Source organism: Notothenia coriiceps, unplaced genomic scaffold (assembly GCF_000735185.1).
Source record: "Notothenia coriiceps isolate Sejong01 unplaced genomic scaffold, NC01 NC01_scaffold00034230, whole genome shotgun sequence".
Classification (NCBI taxonomy): domain Eukaryota; kingdom Metazoa; phylum Chordata; class Actinopteri; order Perciformes; family Nototheniidae; genus Notothenia; species Notothenia coriiceps.
In genome coordinates this window covers 6,614-23,603 of record NW_011366931.1, presented here as the reverse complement: position 1 = coordinate 23,603, position 16,990 = coordinate 6,614, and the positions used below count along the sequence as shown (strand labels likewise).

Here is a 16,990-nt window from a genome sequence, read left to right as displayed (position 1 = left end):
CATATCGATGTATTTTTTCCATAATCCAGGCAGCTGAGACAACATTGGGTAAAATGTATTCACATGTTAGTACGTACTATTTATATATATACGGTGGGCGTATATTAGTAGAGTATCACTATATACGTATATATAGTATATAACTATATACGTACTATATAGGGTATATATATTATAAAATTACGGGAATCATTTTCGGCCTTTCGGCATTCGGTTTTCGGCCAACTGTTTCCTATTTTCGGTATCGGTTTCGGCCAAGAATTTCCCCTTCGGTGCACCCCTAATTACTATGTGCCAAAAAATGTGTTAAAAGTCATTCACATATCATGTCATAATTAGGCACAACATTATTAAAGCAAAACATAAGCTTTGGCTCCTAATTTATTTGTAGTTTTGTCTGTCTGACTGTTGTTTTTGTTTTACTCCTGTTTCTTCTGTAAAGCGACCTTGGGTCCCCTGAAAGGCGCTATATAAATGTAAGTTATTATTATAATTATTAATATGTATTAGCTATAGTTTTTTTTGTTGCTTTATGTTAGACAATGCCTGCACACACTGATTATTAAATTAAAAAACGAGGGCAAAAGGGCAGGTGCCCAAACCACCCTTGAGGTCTATCTGTGCATGTGCCTGCTCTCTATAGTCATTATGGAGGTTGTATATTTATGGTGCCAACACATTGAGTGGTGTTAATATTTAGTCTACAGTTGTTGATATAAATAGGGTGGACACACAACTAAATAAATGTATATGTTGGCTGTATGAACCAACGAGGATACCCCTTGCAGCTGAACAGACCCAACTGTGTCCTGACCTCAGACCTTTGTTCAGGCAGGTTTTGATATGCAGTTGGTTCAAAGTTGAAAATGAACTGAATTACATTATTCTTCAAATTTAGCAGCAACACTCCAAAGTCAGTTTGACATTCAACATTAGTATTGCATTGTTTCATTTGTGAGTATATCAAGTAAACTGAGTTCCTGTGCAGTGTAGTATAAAGATTCATTTAGAATACATGCATGTACAGTTAGTGTGCAGTTTATAGAAAATGAATTGGCCTCAGCAGCAGCTTAAGTGCATTTCCAGAACAACGTTGAGGGGGGCGGGTACCTTGATGAAGACGATGCCGTTGGGGGAGACGGTGATGTCATTGCGCAGCTGGTAGAGGAGGTCAGGGGGAACTCGCAGGGAGGTGCAGCCAAACCTGAACTCATCGGGCCTGAAACAGAAGCACACAGGTGTCAGAGGAACAGAGGGAATATATACACATATTTGGGCTGTCAATCTTTTGGAAAATGTAATCGCGTTAATCTCAATAAATATGCTGTGATTCATTATTCATAATGATCACAAGTATAAAATACTAGTATCTACTTGTATTTTGGGGAGATATAAAAGAAATACATGTGTGGTGTTGTCATAAAGAAATGCATGAGACACTCCTGTGACACTGCAAAGACCTGCACATAGTGCTGGTCAAAATCTTCTCTTTTCCTCTGGGTCATATAAAGGGTTGGGTATCGTCTAGATTTGAACGATTCCGGTTCTGCTTCTCGATTCCGGTTCTTTTCAGTTCTTGATTTAGTGTCTTTGAGAGGGTAAAAATAAGTCCCACACCAATTTCACTGGGACAAAATGTATTTATGAAAACATTTAGTCAAATCAGTATTCATATTTACAAATCACTCCATACTTTTTTGTTTGGTTGCTGTTATTGAATACAATTATATATTCTGCATTGTTCTTGCATTCACAAGTTAGTTAAGTGGTGCGATTTGAGAATTCACGGTTCCCCAGTCTCCTCTGATGTTACACTGCAACCTGCCTGTGGGACAGAGTCCAACCACACAGTCTGTGTCCAACACATGTCCTGCAATACATCTGCAACAGCTGCGCACTGTTTGTAAAAGTAAATAAATAGTATTTTATACTAATAGTACCCGCCTCGGCCGCCACTGCGTCAGGCCGTAGTGTCCTTGGGCTTTACCCGTATTTACTCCTGTGGGTAATGTCCACAGTAATGACATTTACTTGTCTAATATGTGTAATATGTAATTGTAAAGTGCTTTGAGCACCTGTAAAAGCACTCTAATAAAAAATGTAATGCATTATTATTATTATTATTTTCAGTAGAAAAAGCAGCAAGATGCATTTCCTTAGGAATCGATGAGCAGAACTGAAATTAACATTCCTAAACGATACCGATGGAATCGAAATGTTGGTACCCAATCCGATGATGTTGATATTTTAATCAACTGACAGCCCTAATATATATATGTATATATATTCATATATATGTTCATATATATACATACACATACATATATATATATATATATATATATACACACATACACAAATGCTTGCAAATGTAATTGAAAGAATCCAGCATAATGTGATGTGCTGAAGTTGAACTTCAAACCTCTTTCTACTGAGAATACAAATCATAAAGGTCTGTGTGTCTGGCATTGCTCTTTTTTATACCTTGGAGTAGTAAAAATATGATGTAGAAAATGTTCATGTCTCCTGCTGTTGCTACGCAACTACAGTTGGTAGGTGAAAAAAAAAGAAATATAATGGAAGTTCTCTCTGAGCTGTGAACACCACACAGTCTGCTCCATGAAAAAATAATGAGGCAGGTAAGGCAGACATGCAGCCTAAGCCAAGTGTGTGTGTGTGTGTGTGTGTGTGCGCTTGTCATGCGCTTACGTTCCCAGGCTGTCCACGTGGCCCAGGCAGGTGGAGTAGCAGTAGTTGTACGCTATGACGATGGAAGGATAGAGAGACTGGAAGTCCAGCACCACCACTGAGTTGCTGTAGAAGCGCGACTCGGGCTCCATCACCAGGGGGATGCACTGAGGGGCCCTCTGCTGGGCCCGCTGCTGGACGCTGGGGGTCACAGGGATGTAGTTCAAGGGCTTGGCCACACGGAGCATCATGGACTCAACACGGTACTGAAAGAACAAAACAGAAGGACATAGAATAGTTTAGTATTGTAGTTATTACAGAATGTTAGTGGATATCCATAGCTGTTGAGGTATGACAGAGTGTGGGTTAAGTGTGACGTTTGTGTTGGTCCTGTACCTGTGATCCTCGGGTCAGAACGTGTAAGAACTGAATCCCAAACACCCGGGCCAGCTCGCTGGTTCTGCCGATGACATCCTGCTGCTGGAGGAGCTGCATGGTGCCCCGGACCCGGCTCACATAGTGGTCCACCGCCTTCCACCTGCCATACACACATGTTGATAGAGAAATGAAAACATTCAAGCAATAAAACATGTCCACAGTTGGGGTGAATTGTGTGTTGTTGGCACAGACCTGTAGAGGTGTGTGTTGTGGTCGAACCAATCGGACAGTGTGCGGGAGGTGTACAGGGGGAAGCGCTGGTGGAGGAAATGGAAGGCCACGTTCTCAAAAGTGTAGTTGTTCAACGCCGCCTGAAGGACGGAAATAAAAAATCGACCATTAATCTTTCAGAGATACTTTCAGTCAGGCTTTGATTCCTTTGCTGATGTTGTTGCAGCTCAACGTGTATGTGTGTGTCAGGGTTTCCGTTAGCCGGTAATTACCGGTTTTTAGCTGGTAAAACGTATTAAAAACCGGTAAATTCAAATCCTGCCGGTCAAAATGCCCGGTAATAATTAGGGATGCTCCGATCGATTGGCCGCCGGTCATTATCGGCTGATATTCACTCTTAATAGTTTGATCGGTGCTCTCTATAAAGGCCGATCAGGAGAGCTGGATCTGATCGATATGGACATAAACAAGAGTGAAGTGTAACCGGACGCGAGAGAGAGATCAGAGATCAGATCAGCTGCGGAGTCTGACGGAGAAACGCAGCTCTGCATGATCACCTGAAGCCCCGCCCACTGTTTAGCGAGCTGCATGAGAAACTGACGGGCTGTCAGGAGAGAGAGGGAGGGAGAGAGAGAGAGAGAGGGAGAGAGAGATAGGGAGGGAGAGAGGGAGAGAGAGGGAGGGAGAGAGGGGGAGAGAGAGGGAGGGAGAGAGGGAGGGAGGGAGAGAGGCTCCGTTCCTCCCATCTACTATATGTAGTTTGTCCGGTAAAATTTATTCTGTCCGGACATTTGACCGGCAAGGAAAAATCCTAGCGGAAACCCTGGTGTGTGAGAGGATTAAGAACACCTGCCTCAGTCTTCATCACCCTCCACAGGTTGAGGGTGATGCGTCCGATGATGTTGATCTCAGTCATGGTGTCGGCTCCATACTCATCTCTCTCTGCAGCAAAGCGGTTCTCCTTGGAGTCACCTGAGGAAACGCAGAGACACACACCCAATTACAGAGGAGGACTCAACTGCCACACACAAACACCAATAACCCACGAGGAGGGGACACCATTCACCCACAAGGATGGGGGGTCCTACCTGGCACTCGGGACAGCTGCTGACACAGATTGACACCGAGCGCTGCGGCCCGCTGCAGGAGGTAGCCCCAGGAGCGCATCTGCACCTCGTACCCCACCAGGACGTCGGGGTCAAACCTGAGGAAAAGGAGACATCTCACTTATTTATTGAAAATATAGGGAGCAATATAAGAAGGAGCTGTGCTAACACCCACACACACACCTCCTGAAGACGGTGATGAGCTCCTGAAACAGCACCTTCTCGTCTGTGGCGTATTTCACCTGCAGCCTAGAGACGCCCGACCTGACCAGCAGGGGCGCCGTCGCTCTGTGACCTGCGGAAGCATTTGAACACACCATCAGCCTGCTTCACATTTTAACATCTTGTACAAATGTCCTCATTCAGAATAGGGCTGTGAAAGTGAGCGTTACCTGGGTCACAGCTCTCATGGTCTTTGTCCACCACGATGGCTCCCGTCAGCTGGCTGCTGTCTACATTTGGCAGAGGAGCATCCGAACTGAGGCAGTAGAATAAGGCACATATGGGGTCAAACTCGGGGTCAGGCTCAAGGTCCCGCCGAGTTCTTGCATGGAGCTCCATGCCCATCAGTGTTAGGTGCTGGACCTGAGGAAGGAGTGCAAAAAACAAAGGAAAAGTTTTGATGGCCAGCTGGTTCACCTCCTTCCTGTAGTGGGTCTCATCGTTGTTGCTGATGAGACCCACCACGGTTGTGTCATCCTCCGCAAACTTGACAAATGGTTGGAGATGTAGGTGGGTGTGCAGTCATGGGTCAGCAGGGTGAAGAGCAGGGGGCTGAGCACACATTCTTGGGGGGAACCCATACTCAGTGTGATAGTGCCTGATGTGTTGTTACCGACCCGTACAGATTGGGGTCTGGCAGTGAGGAAGTCCAGCAGCCAGTTGCAGAGAAAGGGGCTGAGGCCCAGGTTTGTTAGTTTACAAACCAGCAGGGGGATGATGGTGTTGAATGCTGAGCTAAAGTCTATGAACAGCATCCTAACGTAAGAGTTTTTAGTGTCCAGGTGGGTGAGGGCTGGGTGGAGAGCAGAGGAGATGGCATCCTCAGTGGACCGCTTCGCTCAATATGCAAACTAAAACGGTTCCAGCGATGGGGGGAGGGCGGATTTGATTTGCTTCATGACTAGCCGCTCAAAGCACTTCATGATGGTGGAGGTCAGCGCTACGGGGCGGTAGTCATTGAAGCAGGAAGGTGATGTCTTCTTCGATACAGGTATGATGGTGGATACCTTGAAGCACGAGGGAACAACAGCCTGGCTCANAAAATTGAAGGTTGGCTCTTCATAGGGAACTTAAATATAGTTGGGGAAAGTATATTTTAGCATAATCTTGACTAAAACAAACAGATGCCATTCAAGTACACTTGAATATCCATGCCATAGCACACTGCTTACTGCATGGCTATTTAGACCACACCTCCTCCATCACATGCACAGATGAGTAATATCTAACTCAACATTCCTGTTTTCGTTCTTCAATTAAACAAATAATTGTTCAATAAAATAATCAAAACTTGTTCTGTTCTACTTAAAAAAAAAGAANGAGGGCAATCCAGCTGGTCTCAGAGCAGCCAGGGCCGACCTATCCCGTGGCATCCGGAAAGCCAAACGACAGTACACTCGGAAGATTACAGCTCACTTCCGTGACAGCAGAGACACACGGAGCCTGTGGCAGGGTATTAGGACCAGGAAGTGAGCTGTAATCTTCCGAGTGTACTGTCGTTTGGCTTTCCGGATGCCACGGGATAGGTCGGCCCTGGCTGCTCTGAGACCAGCTGGATTGCCCTCTCTGAAAGCGATGTTGCGGGACATCAGCAGCCCGTGGACCTCCCCCTGTCAGCCATGGCTTCTGGTTGGTCCTGATGGTGATCAGGTGTGGGTCACATCTTCAATGCATTTGGTGATGTAGCCTGTAACAGTTTCTGTATATTCCTGGATGTTGCTGTATTTCTAAGAGACAGATTTTAGAGACAACCCTAATGGCTGTGCAGACTCCATGGAAACACAGCTACAGCTCCCGTAGTTCAACACAGCTCTTCAACTTCACAATAAATGTTAACAAAAAGTCATGTTGGGATTTTCCGTTTAAAAGAAAACATGGCTGTGGTTTACTTGTGCTCATTTGCATACATTCTCATAACAGAAATGTGAACATTGATAAAGCCAGGTTCCCAATTCTTATTCTTTTGGTTGACAGTAGAGTCAAAGGTTTTAACAGTTTAACAGGAAATATATTCGTATCAGCCCATAGATTGGAATTACTGATGTTCCAGTGGGCCAAAATAGCCCAAAACCTCAAAACTGACCTGAGCATGAAAAACATGTTTAAGCATAGCGGTTCTCTCCCTCTTTGTTTGGTACAGATCCTCACAAACTAATCACTTAGTGATCTTTTGAATCTAATTTCCATTACATTTTGAACATTGATGCAAAAATGAGCATTCCTCCTATTGCGGTCCCAATATAATCAAAACAATCCCAATGACATAGTTTACGTTGAAAATCATTCAGCCATGATAGAGCTCTTTATCATTTCAGTTCAACTGGGAAATTCACTGGCCACAAATTGTTACTTTGACAACCAACAGATTTCATTCCACAGCGAGCTCTCACAGCTAAGGCAGAACTGCACATTAAATAATGTGGATGATTAACACATGTTTGTTGCCACTAAAAACTATACAAAACTCATTACATTGAACAGTTCACTGAAGAATTCTTCAGAATAAGACCAATCTAAAATATGCTTTCTAACCGCAGCCCTGACTAGCAAAGGCCACTCACCTCGTGCAGAGCTTTGGCCTCCTGGAGGTTCTGCATGCTGATTTTGAAGCCGTACGAGTTGGCTATGCTGGGTCCTTCAATCTGAGAGGAATCTTTCTTTGGCACATTCAAAGCAGCAAACTGATTCTGTGGAAGACAAGGAATGCATGATAAATCACAGTAAGTCAAACTTCTGAAGTGGAACGGGGACACACTTTATTCAGGGCAACAAGCTGGAGGAATACTGTGGGCCGCAGGTACAGATCTACACTGCTGTTAAAGATGTTCAAGTTGCTTCCCTACTGTGGTATTAGATGAGGTGAGGTCTAAAGAACTTCAAATGTTTGGTCTGACCTTCATCTGTGTGGTCAGAAGCACTCTTTTCAGAGAGTCCGCTTGACTTCTCCTTCGCTGCTGGAGTCTCTGAGAAACGGGGTCCTCTGCAGCAGGAATACAACAGTAAGAGCAGAAATGGACAATTCATAAAACAGAACTGCATGCAGCTGATCTGCCTACATTCCATATCGATGAAAACATTAGAAAGCTATAACACATTATTGGCACACTAGCACACATTACATTAGGGTGAAACAGCAGTTTTCTTACCCTCAGATTTGGGCGTGCTGCAAATTGGCTTCAGGTCCTCCTTGCTTCTCCGCCTCCGTCTTAAAAAGGGGGTGCTGTGAAGGAGGTGGGTACTCCCCTCTTCGCTGTTACTGAGATTCTCCATGGAGTTACAGAGCCTTGGTGACAGTGCTTCGAGACAGTCTTCACTGAGCTGGTGTGGCCCTAAGGGGCTGGGCTGAGCGGACTGCTGCCAGGGATGCAGCTCTGGGGATTCTAGACACGTGCTTTTATCATCATCGTCAGCATTGTTTTGGCTGACCTCCTGATCAATATCCACTTCATGTGAAACTAGTCTTAACTCTGATGATTCACAGTGAATGCCTTTATTTTTCATGGGTGCTATGATTAAGGACAGGTTGCAGTTCTTTCTCCTTGGAGTCCTGACCTTCTCTGCTGGACAGCTGGTAGCTGGGTTTCCCTCCACACCCAGCCCAGTCCTCCCATTCTTCAGCAGCCCTATTTGTAAACTCTCATACTGTTTTCTGGCTTCCAGCCACAGTTGCACACGCTCTCTGCTTGGTGGGTTTCTGCAGGGCAGGAGGATGACCTTTTTGTTGCTGCCGGAGGACAGGTCATACTTGGCCTGCTCTTTACTCGTGTCTGAGGCCTCAGATCCCTGGGCATGGGGAGATGAAGTGACATTGATGTGGGGGTGCGCCATAGCTGAGAAGACTGTCTTCCAGAAATGGAGGCCCTCCAAAGAAAAATCTCCACAGAACTCTGCTAGCTCCTTAGCCAGCCTAGTGCGCACCGTTAGCTTGCGGCCGCCGATCTCCCTAAAGAGGAGACAGGGGAATGTGATTAATTAACTTTCATTTCATTAACTGCAATTAATTACAACTTCAGAAGTGGAGAACTATGCCAAACGGATTGATATTAAATAATGCCCTGTAGATAATAATTATTAGTGCCAGACAGATATACTGTAGGATTTTGTGGCAGCCACTGATTGACATTTTGATTTTTTTTTGTATTTTTAAAAAGGGACAACCTAATTTTGGTTACTTAAAACTTCCTTTAAGATCTTTAGCATTGTCATACTGCAAGTTCTGTTCTCTCAAAATGTACAAAGCTACTTTTCATATTGTTTTTAAACCTTGATTGTTTACAACCATGTTGACTATCTTGCAGTTTCTCTTTGGGCACCAACTGTATATGCATGCTTGCAGGTTTACATGTGCACAATTTAAGCAAAATGTACTTGTCACAATACTACAACTACTACAAAATGTACTTGTTACATTAATAGTGGTCAAAAACTCCACAGGGTACCTTTCAGTAATAATTTACTCATCTGCCAAAAGATATGAAACAATATCTTTGATATGCTAAAATCTGCAGAAACTATGATGCTGGTGTAACACTCAGAATAAATTTTTCTATATTAAAAGCCTTCCAGATACAATTTAATGTAGATACATTTAGTCCACAATGTTCATTCAAAGGCCTATGCAAGATACCTTAAAGTAATTATTACTTCATCATGTGGCCTTTGGTACATATAGTCTTACATTGGTTTCCCTGGCGCATCCGAGGGGTCGCTGCAGAAGGGCTCCTGGAAGGTGGCCTCCGACATCTCCAGGTTCAGCAGAGTGCTGACGATCTCCTCCCGGTTTGGAGGGGACATGAGGGGCTTTAGAATGTGTGCTCCCCCTCCTGCTCCCCGCAGCAGCTGGCCCGCCCTGCCCTGGGATACAGAGCTGATGGAGCTCGGAGAGCTGCTGGGGGTGGTGGACGGCAGGCCATCACTGCCCTCCAAAAGCTCCCCGGTTGGAGAGCCCTCATGATCAACGAATGAGGCAGAGCTTAGAGGCAGAGGTATGACAGGGTCGAAGACAGAGAACAGCAGTTCTTTTCTTTCACAGTGAAAGTCTTGAAAGGGGCTGAGCGTATTGGCTTTACCTAAATACAAGTCCCACTCCCTGCTCTTATGTTTCTCAGAGTCGAGGAATGTGAGGTGATTTGATACAGACTCCCTGTTCTCAGTTTTATCAAAGAGGTCAGGGGTGACGGGCCTTGCTTCGTGCCATTCGGAACCCTTTTGAAGCTCGTCCCCAGATGCAAACAGTCTATCAGGTTTCTTCTCAAATCCCAGTCCTTGAGTAGACACTGCTTCCTGGCTGACATCACTCAGGAACGTAACTGGTAAATGTTTATCAGTCAGCACAAACTGACTGCCGCTGTATGGGCTGGAGAACTCCGTCTGATCAATGGCATTTATATCAAAGGTATATTTTTGTGGGAGCTCTGGTGACAAACTGTCCTCTATGAAATTGCATCTGTCCATGCCTGGGTCTGACAGGAAGAGGGGGCAATCATCTGACATGTTGCCATCCAGCTTCGTTGAGAGATTTGGCTGTGTGCTGCTTGCCTTGCCTTTCCTGATTCTGGGTTTCTTATCCTTGGGAGTGGTAGATTTTGGGGCCCTGGGTTTCCGTGGAGTTGTGGTGGGAGCTTTCCTGGATTTAGCTGGTTTAGCTGAGGGATCTAGAAGTGCTGTAGCCTGAGCCATGGCAGTGGGGTCACTGTCTGCACCAACCACCTGAATGGGAAGAGCCTGCCCCTGCTTCCTTCTCTGGAGAAGCTGCTTGAGGACAGCCAAGCCAGAGGGTGTCTCAGAAAGAGGGGGGATCGTGCCATTCTTAGGGCTTGAGTGGGGGGTAGCTGGCGATAGCTGGGAGTCTTTACTGTCTTCTAGTAAAGGACTCCCAGCCAGAGGAGGTGGAGGAGCCATGCTCTCCTGTGAAGCCTCTGCCTTTACCACAGTGGTCTGGCAGCCTTGCTGCTTCTGCTGAGCTGGGGCTGAAATGCTTTGGTTGATCTCCATGATGGAAGTCTCGCAGTCTTCAACCTTTGGTTCTATAGACTGGCCTGCAGAGTTAAAGTCTGTTATTGATGTTGGGTGAGACGTGCCCTGAATGTTGCCATCTGTGCTTACTGGCTGCTGAAAGGAAGGGACTTCTTGAGATGAACTCTCAGAAGGAGGTAGCTCATCTTTTGGAAAAAGCACATGGGAGCTGTCTTTACTTGAGTCATGGCTTTTGGGTTCCTCCATCTTCTTTTTGCGAGACTTTGTAGGTCTTGTGGTGTTTGTAGAACTGTCAAAGGTGCCTTCAGCTGTGTCTTTAGTTTGCTTCCTCTGCTTTGGAGCAGCAGTACTCCTTTGTCTTGACTTTTTGGGTTCCTCCTGAGGCTTGGTTGCAAACTTGCTTACTTTGCTTTTAGTGTGCACGGATTTCTTAGGTTTGCCAGTTTGAAACTTTTGTTGTGCTCCTTTGGTTGAAGATACTGTGTGTAGCTTGGGAAAAGCCAAACTAAGACATGGGTCAATGAGTGGGTTTATCAGATGTTCAGAACTCCTATTGTCCATAAGAGGGTCGCTAGGGGACCAACAACGAGGGGGTGTAACATTTGTAGGGCTTGGGGATCTATCAGATAGGTACCCTAACTCTACCATGACGTCATTATACTTCATTTCCTGGTCATCTACTAGTTCAGAGTAACATGGCTGAGGCGGCGGTAGAGAGGTTAGAATTGGACCTCTCTTACAGCCTTTAGTCCTTTTGACCCTTTCACCCTGTTTGACCAAAGGTTTGGAGGAGTTGCAGACTGATTTCTTGTTTGTGGAGTTGCCCTTTGCTTTTCTTTTGGGTAGTTTTTTGGCCTTTTGCTCAGTGACAGGAAACTTGATGGCAGTGGATTCTGGCACCTTGGGCCAGAAATCCTTAAGAGGGGCTAGTTTATTGTACTGCTCCAGCTTGTCTGGCGTAAGCAAAACCAACTGCTCCTCTGCCTTCACTTTGGACATCTTCACCAGCATGTTTTTCAGTCCTTTGAACCTGTTGATAATAATGTACTTGATGATGATAGGGGGTTCCTTCTTAGGTCGTTTCTGGTGTCTTACCTCTTGCCCATCAGGGACATCGTCCTTGATCCGTTCTTTGACGGAGGCTGGATTTTTTGAACGAGGGGCACCGGAATATTCTCCATCTTCGCCGTCAAAGATCATCTTCCGCTTGGTCCTTAGGGTGTATTTACTACCAGGCAGTGCTGAAGATTTAGTACAGGTGACCATCGCTGATAAATTGTGCAATGAGCTGAACCTGTTGTCTTCTGAGTTTTTAGCTTCTTCAGAAACACTGGAAACAGTGGTGGCATGGGATTCTGAAAATGGTTGCGATTGTTCATTTACTGATCTCTCCTCACTTTCTGGCTCCTCCCTTGTGATTGGCTCCAACTTTGTGACTAGCCCATCTTTAATTGGCTCAGGCTTTTGTATTGACTTATCCTCCAAAACTGGCATCTCTGTGTCCGATGTCACCGGACAAGCAGGTGTGGTTGGGGTGAGGGCAGTGCTAACCTCGCTGTCAGAGGAAGTGTTTTCAGAGGCTTCAACTATGTTTAATATATTTCTCTGTGCTGCCATTCCTAACCTTTTCTTATACACTTTAAGCTTAGATCTGCGAGGCTCGACCTGTTCAAGCTTGCTACAGGGATCGGCCATCTTTTTGCTCCCAGCTTTTTTCCTACTGAGGCAGTTGGAGAGGATGACACTGGGGAAGAACTTGTAGTGAGCTTCCTGCTGGGCTACTATAGTCCTCTCAGTCTTATTTTCTTGATAGTCCTCGTACCTGATTTTGAGTTCACCAACATCTCCTTCCTCACTGTCCTGGCACATTTCTTCCCCCTGAGGGCCAAGAAACTCCTCTTCTACCAAAGGTAAAGGGGTTGAAGAGATGTTCCTCAGGACTGGGCTTTTACCGTCCTTCTGGCTCAGTTCTAGCTCTGTCTTATTTGAGCAGTTTCTCAGCTCTGAGTAACAGAGAGAGAAGGTCCTGTGGTTCTGAAGAATAGACAGGCAGTTTGTTTCTACATTCTTTATGCTGCCATACATCTTCCCATTTTTGGTGACCTTTCCGTTACCATACGGGAAACTTTCTAGGTCCGCCTTATCCAAAGCTAAGGAGGTTTTCTTGTCATAGGTGTATAGTGGTAGTATGTCCTGCTTGTCTAGGAAGATGGGAGACACCTCAGGGTTATTGGGTAACTTGCAGGGGATGGGATGTTTGACTGGCAGGATGTAGGGTATTTCTTTATTAAACTTCAATCCTGTTGAACATTCACTGATGCTGTCCTGGGTGCTTTTTGATTGAAAGTGCTTATCAAGTGGTTGCTCTGTGTCTAGCACAAGAATTGGTCTGTGCTCGGGGCGCTTGCACTCAAGAAGGATCTTAGCTGAAGAAGGTGGCTCCAGGCAACCCTTATCCCCAGAGAAGGGATTCCTTTTCCCCAGCATATTCTCTGTGACGATATGAGAAGATTGAGTCCTGGAGCCGCTGTCCGTTAGAGAGGAATCTATGGACACAATAGGAGAGACGCTTGATCAAGAGTCACCAGTAGCTGCGTGTCAGTCATTACATTAACACATCTTTGTTCTTGGTTAAAGAGTAATTCACAAAATATTTAGAACTAAAAGTAGCTCTTGAGTATGAAAGTGACAAAGGAGTTCTGTCTTCTCTCTTCTAAGACCTACTCACTGTCTGTAATGTGTGGGTATTAGGGCTGTCAGTCGATTAAAATATGTAATCCCGATTAATCGCATGATTGTCCATAGTTAATCGCGATTAATCGCAAATTAATCGCACATTTTTTATCTGTTCTAAATGTTCCTTAGAGGGATATTTTTCAAGTTTTTAATACTCTTATCAACATATGAGTGGACAAATATGCTTTCTGCAAATGTTTGTTCATTATTAATTCAACAATGACAAATATTCTCATGAATATTAAACACAACAACCTCTGAACATTACAAATATTCGCCTCAATTCAACCTGGAACCTCTCTCATACAATACAATAATACTGTGTGTGTGTGTGTGTGTCGGCCTGGTTGTCGGCGAAATGCCGCTCCTCTGTTTTCATAACTGTCAAATAGGGGTGTAACGGTTCACAAACATACGTACGTACGGTACGTAGCTCGGTTTTTAGGTCACGGTTTGGTACGTTTTCGGTACAGCAGAACACATTATCACAAAACATAACATATATATATATTTTTTTTAATTATTATTAAACTGTGAATAATATATTCNTAGTTAATCGCGATTAATCGCACATTTTTTATCTGTTCTAAATGTTCCTTAGAGGGATATTTTTCACGTTTTTAATACTCTTATCAACATATGAGTGGACAGATATGCTTTATGAAAATGTTTGTTCATTATCATTTGAACAATGACAAATATGCTCATGAATATTAAACACAACAACCTCTGAACATTACAAATATTTGCCTCAATTCAACCTGGAACCTCTCGCATACAATACAATAATAAGTGTGTGTGTGTGTGTGTGTGTCGGCGCAGTTGTCGGCGAAATGCCGCTCCTCTGTTTTCATAACTGTCAAAGCATGAGACTGAAGTTCCCACTGTGGGTCAAAATAATGCGCTGTGACCCCGATGTAACCGTCATTACTGAGTGAAGTCCAATAGTCTCCGGTGAGTCTTTCTTAAATCTTCTACTTTCGCTTTTTGGACTTCATATAAGTTATGTATTTTCGACACAGTGGTGGCTCTGGAAGGCAATTCATAAGTGCAGTCGACCCAAATTATATCACGCAGCCCCTCGTCCTCCACAATGTTAATTGGCCTGCAAGCTGTCGCCACCCATATCGCGATCTTTGTTGAAAGTTTACTGCTCGTAGACGTGTCCAGGCGTCTCCTCCGCACTCTTTCAAGTGTGGTCTGCTGCAAGCGGGCGGCAGGAGCGGGGCTGTCGGCATCAGCAGTGTGCTTGGATTGTATAGAATGTATTTTAAACTCGATGCGCTCTGAAACTACGGGGCGGCCGAGGACAAAAAATGCACATGCGTTAATCGCGTTAAAATAATTAGTGGCGTTAATTTCTTTTTGCGTTAACGCGCTATTAACGCGTTAACTTGACAACCCTAGTGGGTATGCATCTCATAGTGTGAAGTGAACTTTATAAACCATACTTTGAAAGTGGCAATAAAATAAAGATTCAATCATGTCACTAACAAATCAAACCAATCGATTAACACTGGAGATGTTGCTCAGTTTGCAGCGGTGCTGATCTCAGCCTCAGTTGTCGGACACCATTACTCATCAAACCAACAACAAAACATTCTTTCCAACCCAAGTTGTTTCTTAGTTCATTAAGTGAACATTACATAATCCCCAACTGCAATAATACATAAAGATGATTGTATGGTCATCACTGGTCAATATATTTTTTAATGAAATCTATCTTATCCATATACATATATTGCATATTTAATTTGTTTCTAACAATACTGAGTATTGAATAATATTTTGCATCTCAACTACCAACAAACACCAATCAATGCAGACACACAGGTTTATTAATTAAACATGATGACATCCATAACAACAGGGTCAACCACACAGACTTTTAAAGACATATATAAGAGTTATAAATAATATTGTCTGAGAATATAGCCCAAAAAAAGTGGTTCTTATTAGACTGCAAATCCTTATGGCGCATTTCCACTGCAGGGCCTCGCACCGCTTAGTACGGTATAATTACGCCTTGGTAGGCCAGGCTCACTTTATGCTGCGTTTCCATTACAGTTTAGTTCCCCTTAGCCCTCTGAGAGACGTCAGGAACGCATACTAGAGGCCCGACAAGGGGATCCTACGGTCGGATATGCGCGCACGCGACACCACCTTGCCTCTCCCCTTTCGTACAAGCCCGACCCGTGGGACCCGAGGGTCTCCTCCCTCCCCTCTTGGCTTTTCACTTGGCACCTCCCTCCGCCCCGTCCCACGGGTGTTGAGGACCGGGGCGGAGGGGGAGGTACCAAGTGGTCCCTCGTCGTTCCGGGGGCAGCGCCCGAGATTCGGACCTGCCCGGTAGCGGAGGAGCCGGCGCGTTCGTTTCTCGCGGGCAAGAGGCGAAGGACTGCGGGCTCCCGGCTGCCCGTGTCAAACAACCGTACGATGGACGACCAAATCTCGCGCATGCGTACGAGGTCCCCCCCCCCCCCCCCCTGGGTCGTCCCAAGCGTATGACCACACGACCAGTATTGGTATATTGGCGTCTTCGCGTGTACTCCCTCGTTAGAGGAGTGTGTAACAATCGAGTACAAATGAGGGACGTTATCCCCCCCCTTCACAGAGAACACGAAAGTCATTGCCACACGGACTTCTTTTCTCCCTCCCCGGGTCTGAACAGCCCGGAGGAAGGATAAATATGCCTTCCCGGGCTCCCACCCCCGGTGGGAACGCCCACCGGGCCCTGATGTTACAAATTCACGACGCCCCCGCCACCCCGCCCGTCCCCCTAATGGGTTATCGCTCATCGGGAATCCCGGCTTCGGTATATGCTGTTATTCTTGATGTGACACATATACATCGTAATCGTTTAGAAACTTAGATAGATAGATAACTTGTCGTCCATATACTACCGGAAATTGTATTTCATACTTCATCGCATCTCCAACATGGTAACAGACCGAATTACAATCTGCGACTTTATCTGATTCCACTTGACAGTATGAATACCGCCGTAAAGGTGTCGTCGTTGCCAAATTCCGCACCCCGCACGGTTTCCGGCGGGCAAAAAAACACGCAAAGGTGGGTCTGCATCAAGGTCGATTGCCCAAGACAAAGTGTCAAAAAAAACCGAGAGGTTTAGGTCCAAGAAAGCGCCCGTTGTTGGCCCGGGACTCATACGATTTGATTCACTTCTTAGCGACCGTTCCTCCGATGTTGACTGTTGTTTTATCTTGTAAAAAACTGCGAAACTAAATTAACAGTATGTGTAAAGTTCTTACTACCGGCTTCATTTGTTGTATGACTATGCCAATCATTTTGGTACTTAATTACGAAACTTGTTCAGACGTTCTGTCTGCCGTCCGGGCTTTGTGGAAAAAACGACAAAAGACTTACTCTAGCCGGGATTCGATTGCGTCATATGACTGAGGCTGGCAGGTGTGAGGGTTTGTTGCCGGATATGTCTGTATTTCATTTGGTCGCTGCATAAGCGGTATCTGTCGTCCACGGCTTCAAGAACAAAACAGGATCAAAAAGACTTGTCTATACTCCTCCGACACTCGAGACTCACTATTGTCGTACCGACTACAACCAAAACACCAAGTGGTAACTTCTACTGACGTGCCGAGGCGGATTGTTTGACGCAATGATATCACATGACA

General features: G+C 45.1%; 1 protein-coding gene across 1 annotated transcript in view; it reads right to left on the bottom strand.

The window, feature by feature from the left end:
* Window positions 1-16,990, bottom strand: part of rev3l (REV3 like, DNA directed polymerase zeta catalytic subunit) — a 29,322-nt gene that overhangs the window by 6,019 nt on the left and 6,313 nt on the right. Inside the window, exons 4-15 of the mRNA XM_010790446.1 lie at window positions 9,304-13,147; window positions 7,772-8,568; window positions 7,520-7,605; window positions 7,187-7,312; window positions 4,796-4,988; window positions 4,587-4,698; window positions 4,386-4,501; window positions 4,151-4,269; window positions 3,319-3,437; window positions 3,085-3,226; window positions 2,710-2,954; window positions 1,063-1,219 (exon numbers count right to left, since the gene is read on the bottom strand). Of these exons, the coding sequence (XP_010788748.1) occupies window positions 1,063-1,219; window positions 2,710-2,954; window positions 3,085-3,226; window positions 3,319-3,437; window positions 4,151-4,269; window positions 4,386-4,501; window positions 4,587-4,698; window positions 4,796-4,988; window positions 7,187-7,312; window positions 7,520-7,605; window positions 7,772-8,568; window positions 9,304-13,147 (6,056 nt within the window). The remainder of the gene's footprint in view (window positions 1-1,062; window positions 1,220-2,709; window positions 2,955-3,084; window positions 3,227-3,318; window positions 3,438-4,150; window positions 4,270-4,385; window positions 4,502-4,586; window positions 4,699-4,795; window positions 4,989-7,186; window positions 7,313-7,519; window positions 7,606-7,771; window positions 8,569-9,303; window positions 13,148-16,990) is intronic.